Source organism: Nannobrachium achirus, assembly GCF_963921795.1.
Source record: "Nannobrachium achirus genome assembly, chromosome: 12".
Taxonomy (NCBI): Eukaryota; Metazoa; Chordata; class Actinopteri; order Myctophiformes; family Myctophidae; genus Nannobrachium; species Nannobrachium achirus.
In genome coordinates, this window is record NC_137832.1 from 61,167,656 (window position 1) to 61,186,344 (window position 18,689).

At 43.9% G+C, this 18,689-nt stretch overlaps 1 protein-coding gene across 1 annotated transcript; it reads left to right on the forward strand.

The window, feature by feature from the left end:
* Positions 1-1,874: 1,874 nt before the first annotated feature.
* On the forward strand, positions 1,875-13,859 carry kazald3 (Kazal-type serine peptidase inhibitor domain 3; the record flags this gene model as incomplete). Its single annotated transcript, XM_080738815.1, has 5 exons — positions 1,875-2,292; positions 3,220-3,366; positions 8,833-8,993; positions 11,803-11,950; positions 13,765-13,859. 5 exons carry the CDS (start codon positions 1,875-1,877, stop codon positions 13,857-13,859), a joined length of 969 nt encoding a protein of 322 aa, XP_080594941.1.
* Between the last annotated feature and the right edge of the window lie 4,830 nt (positions 13,860-18,689).

Below are 18,689 nucleotides of genomic sequence, written 5' to 3' on the forward strand. Positions count from 1 at the left end.
TCTTCAAGGCTCAAGTCTAAATGTTGCAGTTGAGACACTTCAAATACAGTACTTTACTCAACAGCAGCAGCCATTTTCTGCCCTAAACCTGTGTTTAGCCTGTGTGCAGTGTGTGTTTAGTGTGTGTGTGTGTGTGTGTGTGTGTGTGTGTGTGTGTGTGTGTGTGTGTGTGTGTGTGTGTGTGTGTGTGTGTGTGTGTGTGTGTGTGTGTGTGTGTGTTTGTGCTACATTAGAACAGTGATAAAAACAGCAACTGAAGCCCAAACTACAGACTGTTCTACAACCTGATATTAACACTGCGTCTGTCTGTCTGTCTGTCTGTCTGTCTGTCTGTCTGTCTGTCTGTCTGTCTGTCTGTCTGTCTGTCTGTCTGTCTGTCTGTCAGACAGACAGACAGAGTCAGTCAGTGTCAGACCAATCTGGCCATCGTCTTTGATTGATTGAAGAATTTATTAAAAGTTTGCAATAGAAAAAAAGTACAGTTTCATGACAGCACAAATCACTGGTACAAGGTCAACTAAAAGGAGATCCTGAAAGCTCTACGGCTTAGTTCCACAGGAACCACACTTTATGTATCTCATATAACATTGAAAGACAGACGGATAGAAAATAGTAGACTATTTTATCTAGCATAACTTCAAAAGCAGAAAAAGCATATAACATCAAATACAAAGGCAGAAAAAAAGTCAAAGAAGAGGTCCTTTTTCACTTCTGCACTTGTAACCTAACCTCCTTTCCCAGCTTCTGTCCTCGAGAGGCTAGTGACAGGCAGACAGACAGATATGTTTTTCCATAGAGCTACACACACACACACACACACACACACACACACACACACACACACACACACACACACACACACACACACACACACACACACACACACACACACACACACACACACACACACACACACACACACACACACATATATTATGGGGTTTTCTCCACGGGCCGTATTGTATAAACAAAGGTTTTCCCTTGATTAATTAAAGGGCTGGGTGTCTGTGTGACGTGGTGTGGATGTCGGCATGTTGCCCCTCTGTGATTGGCTGACAGAGACGAACACGCTGCTGATGTCTTTAGCAGCTGCTGTCAGAGCGCCAGTCAGTCACAGTCAGCCAGGGAGACAGGCTGAGGCTGTACACACTGACTGACACATCACATCAGAAGACAGCCAACTGAGCCAACATTCTTCTACACACAGAGCCAACATGTTTGTTTGCTTGTTTATTGGTTGGTTTGTTTCAACTGTTTCTGACTGACTGCTGACTGAGGAGGAGGAGGAGGAGAGGAAAGTAACACTACGGCTCTGGAGAAGAAGTGGATTTCACCTCGGATGAAAAAGAAAGGAAACTTTTCTGTCAGACTGTCTGGTCTGTAACATTTTTGGGGTCTCTCACGTGAGGAATGTGTCTGGAGGGATTTTTCTCCCTAGTTGTTTCCAGTGAGTCTGTCTCGTGTTTCATTCAAACTTTGTTTTATTTTTGGAGGAACGGAGGAATGTTGATGATGAAGTAAACTATTCAACTTATTATTCACTTTATATACTGTAGAATTTAACATTTATTTTAAAGATTTAGGCTACATTATTGTTTATTCTGGTCCAGGAAATGTTTGAACGACCATGACATTTTTTATCCTGAAACATAGCATTTACAAATAGTTTTCTTTTCCTGAGATGATCATTATGATAAATCTCACATGAGGACTGGACAGTTTTAGCCAAGGTATATGTAGACCTACATCCCAACCATCTTACTTTATCCTTTAAATAATTGTATCCATTGATCCATCTTCAACCGCTTATCCGGCATCGGGTCGCGGGGGTAACAGTTCCAACTGAGATAGTATTTTTATTTATTTTTCCAAAGATGCCAGAGTCTCGCGCGGTAGTTCTCTTGGGACTGTATTGTGTTTTGACGAACGTCGGTCCGTCTCGCTGCTTTCCCAACAAACTCGCCAACAAACGCCCCGACGATCGACTCATCGATCACCCGTACGTGGACCCGCTGGCGGACTACGACCGGATGGACGAGGAGTTCGACCAGTGGGGGATCGGCAACGGGACCGAGGAGGAGACCGGCTGCCCGCAGCCCTGTGACCCGGAGATGTGCCCGGAGACGCGGGGCTGCCGGGCCGGCCTGGTGCTGGACGCCTGCGGCTGCTGCAAGGAGTGTGCCAACCTGGAGAACCAGGCCTGCGACCCGGGGGACAGGAACGCCATGTACGGCCTCTGCGGGACCGGCCTGCGCTGCCAGACGGAGGAGAGGAGGAGAGGAGAAAGGGGAGGTCAGTGGTGCATGGAAGAAGAACTGCTCAAATGATTTACTTAAAGGAAAAATAGGTAACTTTAAGACAATTAAAAAATATATATGTATATACATTTTTTGCAGTCATTTCCCTTCATCAGTAACTATATTATTGTGCTGGGATGTTTCCTTGCAGAAAGAGACATCCCCTGGCTGTATTTCTGTTCTGTTCTACTCTTTATGTTGACATTAAATGTCAACAGAAACAGTGGAGGGATGTTTGTGTCAGGGGGAGCACAGCCAGAGCTCTTAATTGCTCCCTTTAAACTTCAAAGGGGTTGTGCACTAAGGTAATTTATTGGGCCATAAAAGTGTCAAGTCCTCGTTAGTGATCTCTCTAAGCAATGAAAGCGTCAAAGAAAACTACCTGTTTGATGCCTGTCATAGAGGGGAGGGGGAGCGAGGTATGTTTTTGTGTACACACAAGCTTGCCTATTTTTCCTTTAAGTAAAAGTAACAATAGCACAAATATAAAGATAAGTAAAATGGCCTGTGTTCAAAATGTTACTCGAGCAAAAGTACAAAAGTATTGGCATCGAAATATACTTAAAGTATACCAAAAGTAAAAGCACTAAAATGTTTAAAAATAGCAGATCTACAAGCGCCGCATCGCTACGCGCTGTGAGCTTGTAGATCGGCTATTTTCAAATAGCCTATGTCTAAAATAGGGCTGAAGTGGTAAATGTGTGTTTTACAATATACAAATGCATACATCTGCAATATAACTATAGTAACTAAAGTTTTCAAATAATTGTACAGGAGTAAAAAGCACAACATTGCCTCTGAGATGTAGCGGAGTAGAAGTAAAAGTATTGAAAATTGGAAATACTCCAGTAAAAGTACCTCAGAATTGTACTTAAGTACAATACTTGAGTAAATGTACTTAGTTACTTTGCACCGGCTGCAGGAGGCGATGAGGAGGAGCTGCTGTGTCGCTGCGTGGAGACGGAGGCGGTGTGCGGCTCCGACGGGAAGACCTACATGAACATGTGTCAGTTCAGAGAGGCATCGTTCGGCACACACCTGACTGCAGGGAGAGGACCCTGTGAAACAGGTAGGCCTGTGGTTCCTTCTGTCTGTCTGTCGCAGGCACATGCTTGAGCCCCTGCCCTTTTATCTGTCTGATAAAAGTACCCTCTCCAGACCATGAATGCAGTTTTTACTATGGTGAAAGAAACGCAAATGCCCCCTTCCCATGCCATACCTGAAGGCAGCATTCAAGACAATGGACCAATCCCCAATCACATACACACCCATTGTAACAGTTACAATGGGTGTGTATGTGATTGGGGATTGGTCCATTGCCTTGTCCAAACTCTCCTGAACTTGAATGCAGCATCTTATGTTGAAAGAATTGCCCTCCTGGTGTAGAAAATCATGCCGTTACGCCACATCTCCAGTATTGACTTGATTATGCTTAGTTCGTGTGGTATCAAGCACCGAAAATAACCGACCTCCAAGCTCACAACGTGTCGTGCTGCATATCTGGTACCACTTAAACCCTCTATAATTGGTCAAATGTACTTGATACAGTATTTCTTTTTTTACTCTACCAAATCTCTTTGCCAAAAATTAGCCGTTGCGATGCGTTGTGAGCTTGTAGATCTGCAATTTCTTTGGCAAATGTTCCGCTCTAGGATAATGAATCTTGGGGACATTTTGATTATTGCGATAATATTGTAAATCTCAAATGTTTTGGTCACAATAATCGTGACATGACATTTTCATATCGTCCCATCCCTACTGTCTGTCTGTCTGTCTGTCTGTCTGTCTGTCTGTCTGTCTGTCTGTCTGTCTGTCGGACTGTCTACTGCTACGGCCTAACTGTTACACTACAGAGTCTAACTGAATGTAATGCCTCAACTCCTGCCCCCCCACCCCTGACAAGTGCTCGCCCCCCTACCCTCAAGCTGACAAGTGCTTGTTCAAATGTTACTGTTTTGGGGTAGCCTGACACTCAGCCTGAATTGACATTTCGTTTCACTTCATTATTCAGTCTGAAAGTGGTTTCCCCCAAGGCGATTGCAGGGATGGGCGTTGCCAAAAAGAGGCAGTCTTCAGCGATTGGTTCACCGACCAACACATGACATAGTGTGGCTGGCTAGTGGCTAGCCTGTTGCTTGCTAGTGCTACTTGCTAACCAAAGAAACAGTCAGAATAGGAGCACTACGAACTAGTAATCAAACACGACATAACATGCCTGCTACTGGTGTTTCATAGTGAGATCGATACGATCGCATTTTACCGCAATGTACCGCATTTTATCGCGACGCGATGCGCGGTAGGGTACGGCGGCAGCGCTGGTGTACTTGGAAACACACATGAGTTCTGGGAAACCCCCACCCACGCTGATTCATGACGCTGATTCGCCGTACAGATTTTCAACCGAGGGAGGACTCTTCAATGAGAGCACTTCTAGACCCCTGAATCGCCAAAACAAAACATTTAAAGGGGTGTGGCTAGCGATTCAGGGTCTGGAACTAGGCTAGTTTTGGGGGTCTTGGCCTGAAAAGTTTGGGAACAAATAAGTTGGGTTGTTTGAATTCTCTGACTGCAGCCAGGTTAATTAAACCAGAAGTAGTGCTGCAGTGATACACTCTTTTATTTACTGAGATCCTAGATCCTTCTGTCCCCATGGCCCCTCTGGACGTTCTAAAGTCTAGAGGACTGAGGACCAAAGGTGAGGTGACCTTTGCCACCACCATGGATAAACTGTCAACAGTAGGCTACAAAACTGTGGTTGTACCGGGCAGCTCCCAGTAGCTAACAGTAGAAGACTGTGGTTGTACTGGGCAGCTCCCAGTAGCTAACAGTAGAAGACTGTGGTTGTACTGGGCAGCTCCCAGTAGCTAACAGTGGAAGACTGTGGTTGTACTGGGCAGCTCCCAGTGACCAACAGTAGAAGACTGTGGCGGTTGCACTGCTGGCCAGCTCCCACGCCTCCCATTAGCTAACAGTAGGAGACTGTGGTCGTACTGGGCAGGATGTTGTTGTACTGTAAAAAGGGTGTTTTGTTTCATAGACCGTTCACTCTAGCAGTACAGTACACACAGGTCCGATGCGCTCCATAAAAGTTTGTGTGTGTGCGTGCGCGGGTGCGTGTGTACATGTGTGTGCATGTGTGTGTGTGTGTGTGTGTGTGCATGTGTGTGTGTGTGTGTGTGTGTGTGTGTGTGTGTGTGTGTGTGTGTGTGTGTGTGTGTGTGTGTGTGTGTGTGTGTGTGTGTGTGTGTGTGTGTGTGTGTGTGTGCATAGGTAACACAAGCTTGTCTGTTCTCAGGTCAGTAGAATAGTTCTCTGCATAGCTCTCTAACAGACATTACCTTACCATTTAAAAACACACAAACACAAAAACACACGTCCCCACACACGCATACACGTACTGTACTTGCGCACACACGCATGCACACTGTGGCATTGCCAGTGTGCATGTGGCGTTGCCAGTGTGCACACACACACACGCATGCGTTGATTGCACGCATCTCTCACACACACAACCATGCATGCATCTACAGATTTATGGGCCGTTGTCCATGGAACATTGAATAATAAATGTGTTTGACTTTGTTTGCATATTATTAATTTACGTTTGTGTCATCATTATGCAATCATCTGTGCATGTGCAGACATAAAAACTGAAAAACAATGCACAACATGTTTTGCAAAGAGCCATTTCGCAATAGGGGTATAGCCAGGACATAGCCAGAGATTATGGCTGTTGGGGGGTCCTTGACGTGTATACATTTGGGACCCCCATGTCCTCTGGAAGTGTTGTAGTGACATGATGTGTTGGCTGTAGGTGACCCAGGCTGCACAGCTGTAGAGGAGGGTGTTGAATGATGCAGACGGAAGTTGTTGTCAGGGGCGTCACGGGGGGGGGGGGGGGGGGGGGCTATTGTAAAATAGCAGATATATAAGCTCACTGCGAGCTTGTAGATCTGCTATTTTTTAAAAGTTGTGAAAATGTGTGCAAATCTTTGAATATATATATTTTTTAAGCAAAAATGTACAACTCAAATTTTGCTTCTGGGGGTGTTCCAACTAAATATTTTGAGATGGGGGTCCGTGGCCAAATACATATCATTTCGGGTGTCCTTCACACGAAAAGGTTTTGACATTTACATTTTTCAAAAAACCTCAGAAGGATTTGAAATATTCAAAGACTTGCACACATTTTCACGATCTTTCAAAAATAGCAGATCTATAAGCTCGGTGCCACGCTGTGAGCTTGTACAATCTGCTATTTTTCCATCGTTAAAGCACAAAATGTGAGTGAATCCTTGTACCCAGGGCCCAGAATTTGGTGTGACACCTCTGGTTGTTGTTGTGTGTGAAGAAGCTGGCTGGCAGCAGTCTCACAGCCAGGGGTCTGTGGAGAGCAGCTGCTGCTCAGTTCAAAGTCAAAATGCAAGCAACCGTATGGCAGCTGGTCCTAATTATAACCATCAATTAGTCGAGTTGCAACAGGTTCTATTTAATGGATAGAATACGTGTGTTTTTTCAGGGGGGGGGGGGGGTTCTCGAGCTTTTGTGTGTTTTATCGTTTTAAAAGACACAAATTTATACTAGTATGTTCACGATGAATCAGCATTTTTGTTATCAAAAACATCAATCACCAGACGATGGCTGCTTCCAGATGTTCAAATGTCAAAATAGAGAGCTGAGCAGTTTTTTTTTCTTTCACCACATGAACCCTACCATCCGTAGGTACAATTCCAAGTGCTTGGGGGCCCCCACTTCAAATATGATTATTTTGGTTGCGGCCTGAAATGTTTGGGCCCACGGGAAGCGACTGGCACGCCTACTAGCTATTCATTCTCAGTGAGGGGCGAGTGTTGAGGACGCCGCATGGAATATCTGACTGGCGTAACGACAAGCAGACACGATGCTGTGACATTGTAGTGTTGGTGCTACAGTACGTGTCACGTAGGACATATCCAAGCAAAGCGGGGGTACGCTCGCGGTCATTGTGTCGCTCCCTGTTTAGGCTGTGTCTTCCCAGTCTAAAACCACAAGGAATGCAGTGGTTGGCTAACGCTGGGCATGTCCAAACTGTTATAACAATATGGTCCCACTCCTTTTGGGTATTTTTGTCCCAGTGTATTTTGCACATCATTTGAAATGTGTCCTTTTACCATCCTAACTATTATGAGCAGTGGGCATGAAGTTGAGGTTATAATAAACATGATGTTGGAGTCATCATCGTATACAGAATGTCAGATCTTCCTACAGCCTAAGTTTCCTTTAGTTCCAGTCAGACAATGTGATTGACATCAGTTGGAGGACGAGGTCCATTGTAGTCCAGGAAGAATTGACATTCTGTACGATTATGTCCTCAACTTCATTAAAATAGGGGTTGGGTGCAAAATAGGACCCTGGGCTTCCTCCCAGACGGCCTTTCAACCCATTCAGCTGGTCGGTTGGTCTGCACTTTACCTCTGAGGACCACTGCAGCTCTGATATCCCCTGCCTACTTCTGTATGTTAGCCTGGGGCCATAAGAGTGTTTTGCTGTTGTATTGTGGTATGATGTTCTATTGCTGTGTTGTCGTTTGTTAAATTGGGTTAATTCGAGTCATTTCAATTCAGTTGTTCAGTTATAGTGCTGAAGTCTCAATACACTTATACTCTTACTCATGGACTTTGTAAGTCACTCTCGATAACAGCATCTGCTAAATTATTAAAATGCACATTTGATTTTAAGTGCATTGTGTTGTGTTAGTGCTCTACATCCCTGCCAGTATTAACAGCTACTCTCTTCACCCTAGTGCTGCGATTAGAGCATATGCCTTTTATAATTTGGAAGGTCGTGGGTTTGAACCCTTCCTGGCATTCGATGTCAGCAAGGATACGCTGTAGCAACAGGTTCAAATGTGTTCAGATTTGAGCCAAGTCACCTGCAGGAGGCACTGTCTGGACAAGAGGTCTCCAGACGTACACTCTGAGCTAACGCGGACAGTTTCTGTTGGCAGATGGGCGGACCCGGAGAATCTCTCCGGGAGTCTCCGGCCAATAGCATGTGTTTCCCTCCCTCCCCCCACCCCGCTCTGCTCCTCTCCTCCTCCCCCTCCCCATAGCAGAGAACGCTGCTGCGTCATGACGTCAACACGTTCGGTGCGACGCCCCCTCTGCACTCTGATTGGTTAGGGAAATTCTACACTTCCTCCAACAGTGATTTTAACGCGATCGCCTAGGCTTATTTTGCTTTCGATCACCAGAATAAAGGTGGTTGCACACTGCTGCGTTTTTCGTTGCGAAATGCGTTTTTCAGGGCAAGGAGAGAGAGAGAGATAGAGAGAGCAAGGGACCGAGTGGTGCCCGAAACAGGCGGCAGTGTGCAAACGTGACTGACATAACGTGAGGTTGATTTTTTATTTGCGTGCTCCGAAATTCACTCCGATATTCGGCCCGAAAAACGCAGCAGTGTGCAACCACCTTAAGCCTGGGTTTCCGAGGCTACCAGACGTAATATAAAAACAGATGATGATGATTAACAGCTACTCTCTCTCTCTTCCTCGCAGCTCCTATCATTAAGGTGCGTCCACAGAGTCAGGTGAACCAGTCAGGCAGCAGTCTGATGTTCCTGTGTGAGGTGTTTGCGTATCCCATGGCAAGGGTGGAGTGGCAGAAGGATGGCGTAAACGTTATTCTGCCCGGAGACGACCCCCACATCTCTGTCCAGGTGAGACTCACAGACCACACCCACATCTCTGTCTAGGTGAGACCATAGACTGTAAAATATATGGACAAAGCGAAGCCATTGGTTTCTATGCATCGCAAATGACGCATTTTGGGTCGTTGGCATGGGTGTCGCCATCATAGATTGTAAAAGCACCAGAGGATGCTATTGGCTGCCACGGTCACGTGCAACCGCAGAGATACATGGGAGAATGTGGTCGGAGCCTTCCGTAATACAGCACACGAAGAAGAACACAGCCGGCTGGTATCAGTTTAACTTTAGATCATAGAGTTATAATAAGAATAGAGAGGGCAACTGATATCCCCGCCCGTCCACTTGCATTGAGTTGCTCACCCAGCGCATGAAGCGTACTTCCGCGTTTGAAACGCCTCTGAAATGTGACGTAGTGGGGCGACTATTTGGCTTCTGAGCCAATCGCGACGGTCGGGGAGCGAGAAACGGGGAGGCGGGGGTAGCGGGGGGCTATCTGCCTCAACTGAACTAACTGTTTGAATAGTCGCCCCAACTGCAGTACCTCAAACGGCCACCATGTACTTTTTGCTTCAAAGCGCCCCCTGGGTACTGGGGGCTTGGTTTAGATACGTTAGAAAACGAAAGGGGAAAATGGATGGGGTCCAATGGAGAACAATTCTTTTTGCGATCGGCTGGGGGGGAAAACAGCGCAACTAGTTGGCCAGTCATAGGAAGTTTTAGTTCCGTATTGGAATCATTTTAAATCGGCGGAACTATGCCCCTGGGTGAGACACTGACAGCCTACTGGACAGACACCAGGGTCTGTTCAAGGTCATGTGTCATGACTAGCCATTTACTAAATGATATATTGGTCCTGTGTGATTTTAGTTTTTGCCACTCGATGTTCCTTTTCTGCCCTTTCTGCCAAATTCATACCAGCAGAGTCGACGCTGGTCCACGATGCGAAAATGCAATAAACTGGGCCTGTTTGAAGTAACCTGTCAGCGAGTGTCAGCGACTCTTACCAACGTGATGAAACTCAACTGTATGGAGAGGTAGCGAATTTAGACATTAAACATTAAACTAGCAGCTGTAGTTGAGTAACGAATCAAATCATTTGCTATATATTCAATGGCTAAAATGAATAGGTTGGTTGCAAACCAAAGTGGCAAGAGACCAGCAAATGCCAGGGGTTGTCTCTCTACTTCTCCACACCTATCAGCTCTCCTGACTGCAGAGCAGCTGCCCTGAGGGGCAGGAAAGGAAATATCATGGTAGAGTATTTCCTGGTTGTAATGTGGTGCAAGAGAAATGGGGAAGACAGACAGGAAGATTGATTAGTCGCTGGTGCCCCAGCGTCAAAGGTGAGGTTTGGCTGAGAAAACCAGGTTGAAAACCAGGTCGAGTGTCAGTCTCTATCTCTATTGACCTGAGTTTCCAGCTGTGCTGATTGTTTTCAACTATTGCCCCTAATTTACAAACAGTTGTTCTCAGTCTCTTAGGTACATTTCTCAAATTATCAGCATTGAAGTAACCACATCTTGAAGTAACTGCATCTTGAAAGCAATTAATACAAACAGCACCACCCATGGATTACCTACAAATGCCAGTACATTTCTATTTAAATGTACCTCTCAAAGTAAATATGTATGTCAATGAATTGAACGTGTCAGTGCCATCAGAATGGCAGGTCCTGTGTCATTGTTTACATACAAGATAGTCAAAATGCTTAGCCATGTTGTCAATATAACAGTGTATTATGTAATGTAATGTATTATGTATTTTCTGATGTACGGTAACTATGGCTAAGGTTTTGATGACGGTTGAACCTGAACAAGGCTGCACTTTTTCTGTAGGGCATATATCAATTTCAACTGTACAAAGTAAGAAGATTGGTGACAAGACTTTCAACATGATTCACTTTTACACATTTACTGTTTGTACTGTCATTTGATGACAGGCCATGTCATTGCGATTTTACAACACTACATGGCACAAAGGAACAAATATATACAAAATTAGAAATGTAAATATCCTTTGATTTCATGCATGTCTGAGCTATTTTAGAGAGCTGGTTGATGTAATGCTTCCCCTTAAAGTCAAGATTAACATGAGAGCAAGTCAACAGTTCAGAGCACATAAACAAAAACCTTGTATCTCCATATTCCATCTGTTAATGTTCTTCTGTTCGTCTTTTACTTTTTTCATAAATTAATGCCCTACTTCATACTTGTATGACAGTATCACTTTTACTACTTGTATTTTACCTTTTCACACAAAGAACCTCCGATCTACAAGCTCACATTGCACATTGCAAGCAACACTGTGAGCTTGTAGATTTTTGTATTTTGACCCATATGACACAGGTGAAGTGGGTTAAGTCTGCCTGAGGCTTTTATAAATATTTGTTTAACTAATGAAAAGTATTAACAAGAGCTTGTGAGGTTATTTTTTTCCATTTCCTGAAAACTATCGGTTTTGGACATACAAGGATTCTGCCTTGCAGCAACCATATGTTATGACAAGTGGTTAAACCATTTGACATGTAATGACATATGTAAATAATGAAGGCCTGGGGTCTTTCACCCTAAAGGGAGTAAGACCTTTCAACAGACAACCAGAATTTAATACATCTTTATCACCTGACATACTGCAGGTATGCATAGATAATGTAGGAAACAGCAGAGAGTCGGTCATAATACTTTGCATGAATGTTCAAAACCATTAGCAATTTGTTCAAAAAAATAATGGGATATTACTTTTATGATGTGCACAAGTGACTAGTCTATATGATGGCTGGCTAAAATACTCTCCCATTTCTCTTTCTTTCTCTCTCCAGTCGAGGGGCGGGCCTATGAAGTTCGAGCTCTCCAGTTGGTTGCAGATTGAGGGGGCGGGGCAAGAGGATTCTGGAACCTATCACTGCGTCGCCCGTAACAACCTGGGGTCTGCCTCCGCGTCCGCTGTGCTGGGGGTCCTGAACGCAGGTACACCAACAGAGAGTTCATTAGGGGTGGGCGATATGGAAACATACAATATCACCATATTTTCCCAAGCTGTATCACGACACACGATTTTATCACGATTCCTTTTCACGTTGGTTTTTATGGTTATTTTTCAAGTTACTTGACAAAAACTAGACTCTCTGGGTTCCTTTTGGGAGGTCTAAATTGAACTTTACAAGTATGTAACTCTGACAGTATACAAATGAAACCAAATGGACCCTTACGGGTCCATTTGGTTTCATTTGTATACTGTCAGAGTTAAGTGGAGACCTTGACATTTTAAAGTTTGAGAACCACTGATTTAGACCAAAATGCAGGTTTAAATTAAATTCTGCAATGAATCTCTGTATTAACGATTAAACAGGATCTTTTACAAGGCTCCCTCATTGTATCACGATTATACGATATCTCTGAAAAGGCATATCGTGGAGACATTGTATCGTCTCAACGATAATTATCACCATATCGCCCACCCCTAGATTTCATACATTTTGAGACCACTTTGAAGCGGATGTATTATAAATAGGGAAAATGTGGCACAACTGTAATTCAATGACTGATTTAGTATCTCACCAAACCAAGTTGTTTAGATTGGCTACCATTTGTAATGGGTGTGTGTGTAGCCCTCAAGCTCCCTGTAGTTATGATGTAAACAGTGATATGTTACTGTCATATTCACAGCAATTATGGGGTAAATATAACCCACTTCTTTTTTTACTGTATATCTGAAGACTGTAGAGCAATACTTATGGTGAATCAATCTACCACGGAGCTTGTCTAACCAGAACTAGAATAGCTGAACACAGACATTGAGAATGTTGGAGCCGATCCCAACGGAACCGGCCATTAGTAGAAAAACGAGATCCGATACCCGGGCAGAGATGTTAGAATCGGAGTGGAGATCCGAAATGACCGAATGTCAATGTTATTATGAAGAGGTGTAGATATTAAACAGGACTTTTTCTTTCTTACCGCAGCAGAGCATATTGTTTTTGTTGCCGATGCTCAAGTTCTAAGTTCAGACGTGTGATGTGTAGCCTAGAAGAACTGGTGTCCAAACATTTCCTTTAGAGTTCATCATAAAGGTATTTATTCTTGTTGCAAAGTCGTCCTATACTTCACCTAATAAAATAATAAACATAAATGCACAGAGCCCCAGCTTGCCTCACACCCACAGTCAAAGAACTGTGTGCCTCTCACAACGACAACACCTGTCTGTGATTACAGAGCCTGTTAAATAGACAATCAATTTGGCCATTGACCATCCCCTTCAGTGACATCATCAATTATAATTAACAAGGCTCAAAATGGCTCTTACAGTTTTGTTTATCATTAAAAGTAGTCCACTAGTTCCTGAACAAGTCACGTGACGCAGCAAGGCAGCTCGCCTCTCATTGACCGGGAGAAAAAAGGGGGGTGCGGGGGTGATTGACAGATGTAACCACCAAACGCCGGGTCCATCCGGGTATCAATGGAACCGCCTTTCTCACGGTCAGAGAACCGGGACCCGGGGCATACGGTAGCGGCTCCGACCCGGCTCCGAAGTCACTATACTTATGAATGGACCGGCTAGGTTCCGGGTTGGATCCCGGGTAATTTCGGATCTCTGACCCACCCGAAGACCTCTATTTTACATTATCAAGAGTTATATAGCACACACATAGGACACATACAAACAATAGGATGGATATGCTCGATCGTCACCCGCAACCTGATCAGTTAGACAGATCTGCAATCTCAACCAACTAATGTCTGTCTGTCTGTCTGTCTGTTTCCCTATATGTCTGTCCATCCAGAGGAGATGTCTGTCTTTCTGTCAGACAGTATGTCGGAGATGAAGGAGTTAATGGATTACAGTCACCCCAGAGATTATGGCCAGGACTATTACTGATTAACGACTGTCTCCTCCGCGTGGAGAACGTCACGTCACGTCACCATGGCAACAGGAGGACCTTCTCTGAGGTACCACAGAGGACTCTGTAAACAGAGAGACCACAGTTCCCAGTTAAGAGCATCGGAAACTACAGTACCCACTACCAGGGGTGTCACACCAAATTCTGGGCCCTGGGTACGAGGATTCACTGCTGGCCCCCCATGAATGTTCTTCATAGGGGGAGGGGGTTTAACCCATTTAGACTGGGAACGCATTATTTTGTGCTTTAACTATTGAAAAATAGTAGATATGTAGATATAGAGCTTATAGATCTTCTATTTTTGAAAAGCCGTGAGAATTTGTCTTTTTTGAAAAACCTATGTTTCTATGTCTGTGGTGCTCAAACCTTTTCATGTGAAGGACCCCCAAAATGATTTGTATTTGACCACGGACCCCCATCTCAAAATATTCAGTTCCAGGGACCCCCGCAGAAGCAAAATTTAGTTACAAATGTTTGCTTAAAAATACATATATTCATAGATTTGCACACATTTTCATGACTTTACAAAAATAGCAGATATACAAGCTCACAGTGCGGCACCAAGCTAAAGTATGAAATAATGAAGGCCCCTCCACCTTGGGCCTTAGTAACTCAGTCCCACTTTTGATGCCCCTGCCCATTACCCATTAACCTCGTAAACCCTCTACACTTAGTCAACTGTACAGTACGGGAGTTGGCCTTGTACCTGGACTGCCTTTTTCCTGTCTACACCAAATTTCTTCACCACGATACAGAAGCTTCATAACGTTGCAAACTTGTAGATCGGCAATTTTTGGCTAACGTTCCCCACCAGGATATGGATACTGGGGTTCAAGTGGTTAAGAACATCAGACGACACCACTGTTCCCAGAAAGATGATCAGACACCATAGCTCCATAGACCATAGACTCTGTGTCTCTCTGAGAGAACAATGGTGAGGACCCTGAAGACTTTGTCCAGTCAGTGGTGTTACACAATACACATATCAACATACCATAACTCTCATCATGGAGCTTTCTGAAATGTGTCCATTTCTTTGCCCAAAAAATTATATACAAGTTTGTAGATCGGCTATTTTCTCCACTTTTGCATAACACACTGTCATACAATGAAGTATGAAATAAGGCATTCAATTATGACAAAACGTTTACAAAAATCACACACAGTGCGCGTCCCGCGAAGCTTGGCCAATGAGCCACATACAGTAGTACATACATACAGACAAAGACAGATGTAGGAGCAGTTAGCACCGCTCAAAATGATGAAATATGGAGATCTAACTTTTCTGCACGTTTAGGGCTGTCACGATTATGACATTTTACATGACGATTAATTGTCACTCAAATAATTGCGATTAACGATTTAATTGTGTTGCACATGGCAGATATGACACATAACCTAAATATACAAAGAAATTACTTATTTGACAACTTTATACTTGAAAAAGAACACTGATGCGATGCGTTGTAGATCGGCTATTTCCACTATTTTTGAAAATGTTTGAAAATATGAACATTTCAACATGTAAACGATTATGACAAAATAAATGCGATTATGTCAAATACCCGTATTAGCCCGAATATTGTACGACTGATTATAAGACAAGCCCTATTTTTCAATTATAACTTTGAGAAAAAAATATAGTTATTTATAAAGAAAAGCGTTTTTATTGTAAAATTACTATAGAAAAGCTCATACAGAGATAACATTCTGCTGTATTGTATTGCATTAACCATAAAAGTCAAGTTCTATTCAAGAACAACATTCACAATTCAGACTGTGAAAATCACAATAAAAAAACACTACATTTCCCATCAAGCTTAGCGGCCCGTTTCATCATTCAGATGCGACTCCATTGTAAACAGGAACCATAGGCTGCTGCGTGATTATGGATCCCACTGGGAAAGATGGATAACCACGCCCCGGACTCATTTTTGAAGCTTGTGATTGGCTGAACCGGACGTAGGGAGCGCTCCGTTGTAGTCTCTTGGACCGCGCGAGGTGCACCAAACCCCAATTATCATTGCGTTTATCGTGCGCTTGCCCAGGCCTTACGGCCTGGGCATAAATAGAACGATTGCATTCACCACGGCTTCGTAACTCGCGCGGCGCTCCGCCGGCCGCGCGGCCCTGGCCCGCTCTTCGCGGCCACTCGCGCCTGCGGCGCTCGGGGGCGAAGAGCAGGACCAAGGTCCGCTGGCCTTCGCGCCGCTTGCAGTGTCGTGGACAATAACTGTGAAAACGAGCGCTCTATGCCGTTTCCATCCATCTTTCCCAGTGGGATCCATAATCACGCTAGGCTGCTAGGCAGCCAGCATTAGTTTCAGTTGCTGTTTGGATTAAACTTCCACGCTAAAGATCAGATGTGCCCCGTCATCCACGCCGATGTTCGCGAGAACAACGCACAAGCACGCGCCCCGGTAAGTTCAATGCCAAAGCCATCCGACTTTGCCAAACGGGAGGTGAAACAAGCCGAGGTCTAAATTTCGCTGTGCAATATATGTAGTGTACGGTAATTACCGTAGGAGCTCGCGGGGGTTATGACGAGAGCAGGGAAAGGTCCTGAAAGATACATAACGTATCACTCCGGTGAAAAGTCTAATCCCCGATTATAGGACGACCCCCTATTTTGAGGATATGTTTATTAGAATAAAATATCGTCCTATATTCGGTATTATACGTCAATTGCGATTATGTCAAATAATTGCGATTAGACGATTATGTAATAATTGTGACAGCCCTATATGCACGATAGGGAGTTTGCCGTCCAGAATCTATGTGTCTTTTGTATTGCCAACTGTCGTAACCCTGCATTTTGCGCTAGCCTCTTCTTTATTGAATATCACAATTCGCTTCACGAGGTACAAGTTGAGACAATGATGTAAATTTACTTCAGATACCTGTGGTACAGAACTGGATGGTGTGTTACTTTATTGATGTGAAATATTATGTTTAGACCCGAACTGTGACCTCTTGTTCCTATACTGTGTGCATTTGTGAAGCCTACAATTTACACTCCCTAGTATAGTACCAATTGTCAAGTTAAAGGAGTAGTTCACCTAGTAGTTAGTAGTTCTCCTAGTTCTTATTTTCTATTGAATTCATGGCGATTATTTAGTTTTTGTCATATTCCTAAGCCAATCATTTGATGACCGGGTGGTTGCTGAGTAGGAGACTCTTTGAGCAGCAAATTTTTTTCTTTGAGTCTCAGACTCCGCATGTCATCGCCGGTCATCGAATTATTGACTTAGAATGTGACAAAAACAATAAAAGGCCATGAATTCAAGGCTTCGTGTGGTGTTTAATTAATAGAAAATAAGTGAACTACTCCTTTAAAGACACGTCGAACTGCGGGCTTAAAGGACAACTTCGTTTTTTTTTAAGGGTTCATATTTTAGATAGTCATTAGGGAAAAGAAAAGATGAATGTTAAAATGTCTTTCTATCATTTTAGTGATTTTAATGATTTTGATTTGATGCCCCCAGGTTGGGGGCATGCATGCAAGTAGCTAAATATGTATTTTTAGACGAAATAAGCCCATTCCCAAGATGCACCGCAATCTTTCATGGGCAGATGTGACTTATGGGGGTGGTATAAATATTTAGCCACTTCTCGCATGATTAAATTGTTGATCGTTGATCATCATCAGTCACTATCACTGCTATCAGAGGGACTGCTTTATTACTGTCATCTGACTCAGACTCCTCAGACACAAAGTTCACGTATCTGATTGAACTTCAAGCTGGAGACCCACTTCATTTGTAAAGGTCGCAGGTCATGGCTAGGGTTTAGTTAATTTAATGCAATTAAATGATTTAATAATTATAATAAAACATTATCTACAGTCAAAGATTTTGCCTTTCTTTCTTTCTTTCTTTCTCAGTTGAAATGGCAGATTATTGATTCAGTCCCCGCATGTGTTACAGTTTTTCTCGATTGTTTTTGCACATTTTTGTTGTGTTCTGCATTTGGTGAAAATGGGTCTCTCTCTCTCTATACCACTTTGCTCTCAACGTGGGGTCCGCGGTGGACCACTAGACCCCCAGGGTTCCCAACAGAATGAGGAGCAGTTTAAACACTTAAGCCCTATTTAATTTTCTTCGGTTACTTTCGAAAGACGTGTCTTTGACAGATGTTCTCTTTTGGGGATTTCCTGGCACAAAACCTTTCCAGATGGCGGTCCGCTGTCAAATACAATCAATTTCGGTGGTCCTTGACATGAAAATGTTTGAGAACCACTGGACGGTACAACACATCTGGTTTACTGCCTTAAAAACCCATTGGTATCTATCTGCTGAGTTCATCATCACCCTCGTGTGCGAGCGCTTGCTGTGCACACACACGTGTGTGTGTGTGTGTGTGTGTGTGTGTGTGTGTGTGTGTGTGTGTGTGTGTGTGTGTGTGCGTGCCTGCGTGCCTGCGTGCATGTGCATATGCGTGCACGTGCGTTCATTCGGGCATGTGCATTCTGGAGGTTGTAGTTGTTGGTCTACTGACAGCTGATATAATTGATTTGAGATGGTTTTAATGGCTGTGTGCCACAGTGGGGGGTGTAGCCGACAGCAAGGGGTCAGCAGAGAAAACAGACTGTGTTACAATAGACCTTCTGTAGCAGAGCCTGCTGCCACTGCCTGGACCTTCTAGAGGTTACTGACCTGCATGGGCCTTAAAGAAGAACACAGCAACACAATGTAACATAACTCAATTAAATACTGTGCATTTTGTTGCTTATGTGATGCCCCATACACTAGACAGAGTATAGTCTGGGTGGTTAGGGATGTGCCACCTAAAGCCCTTATCAGAATCTG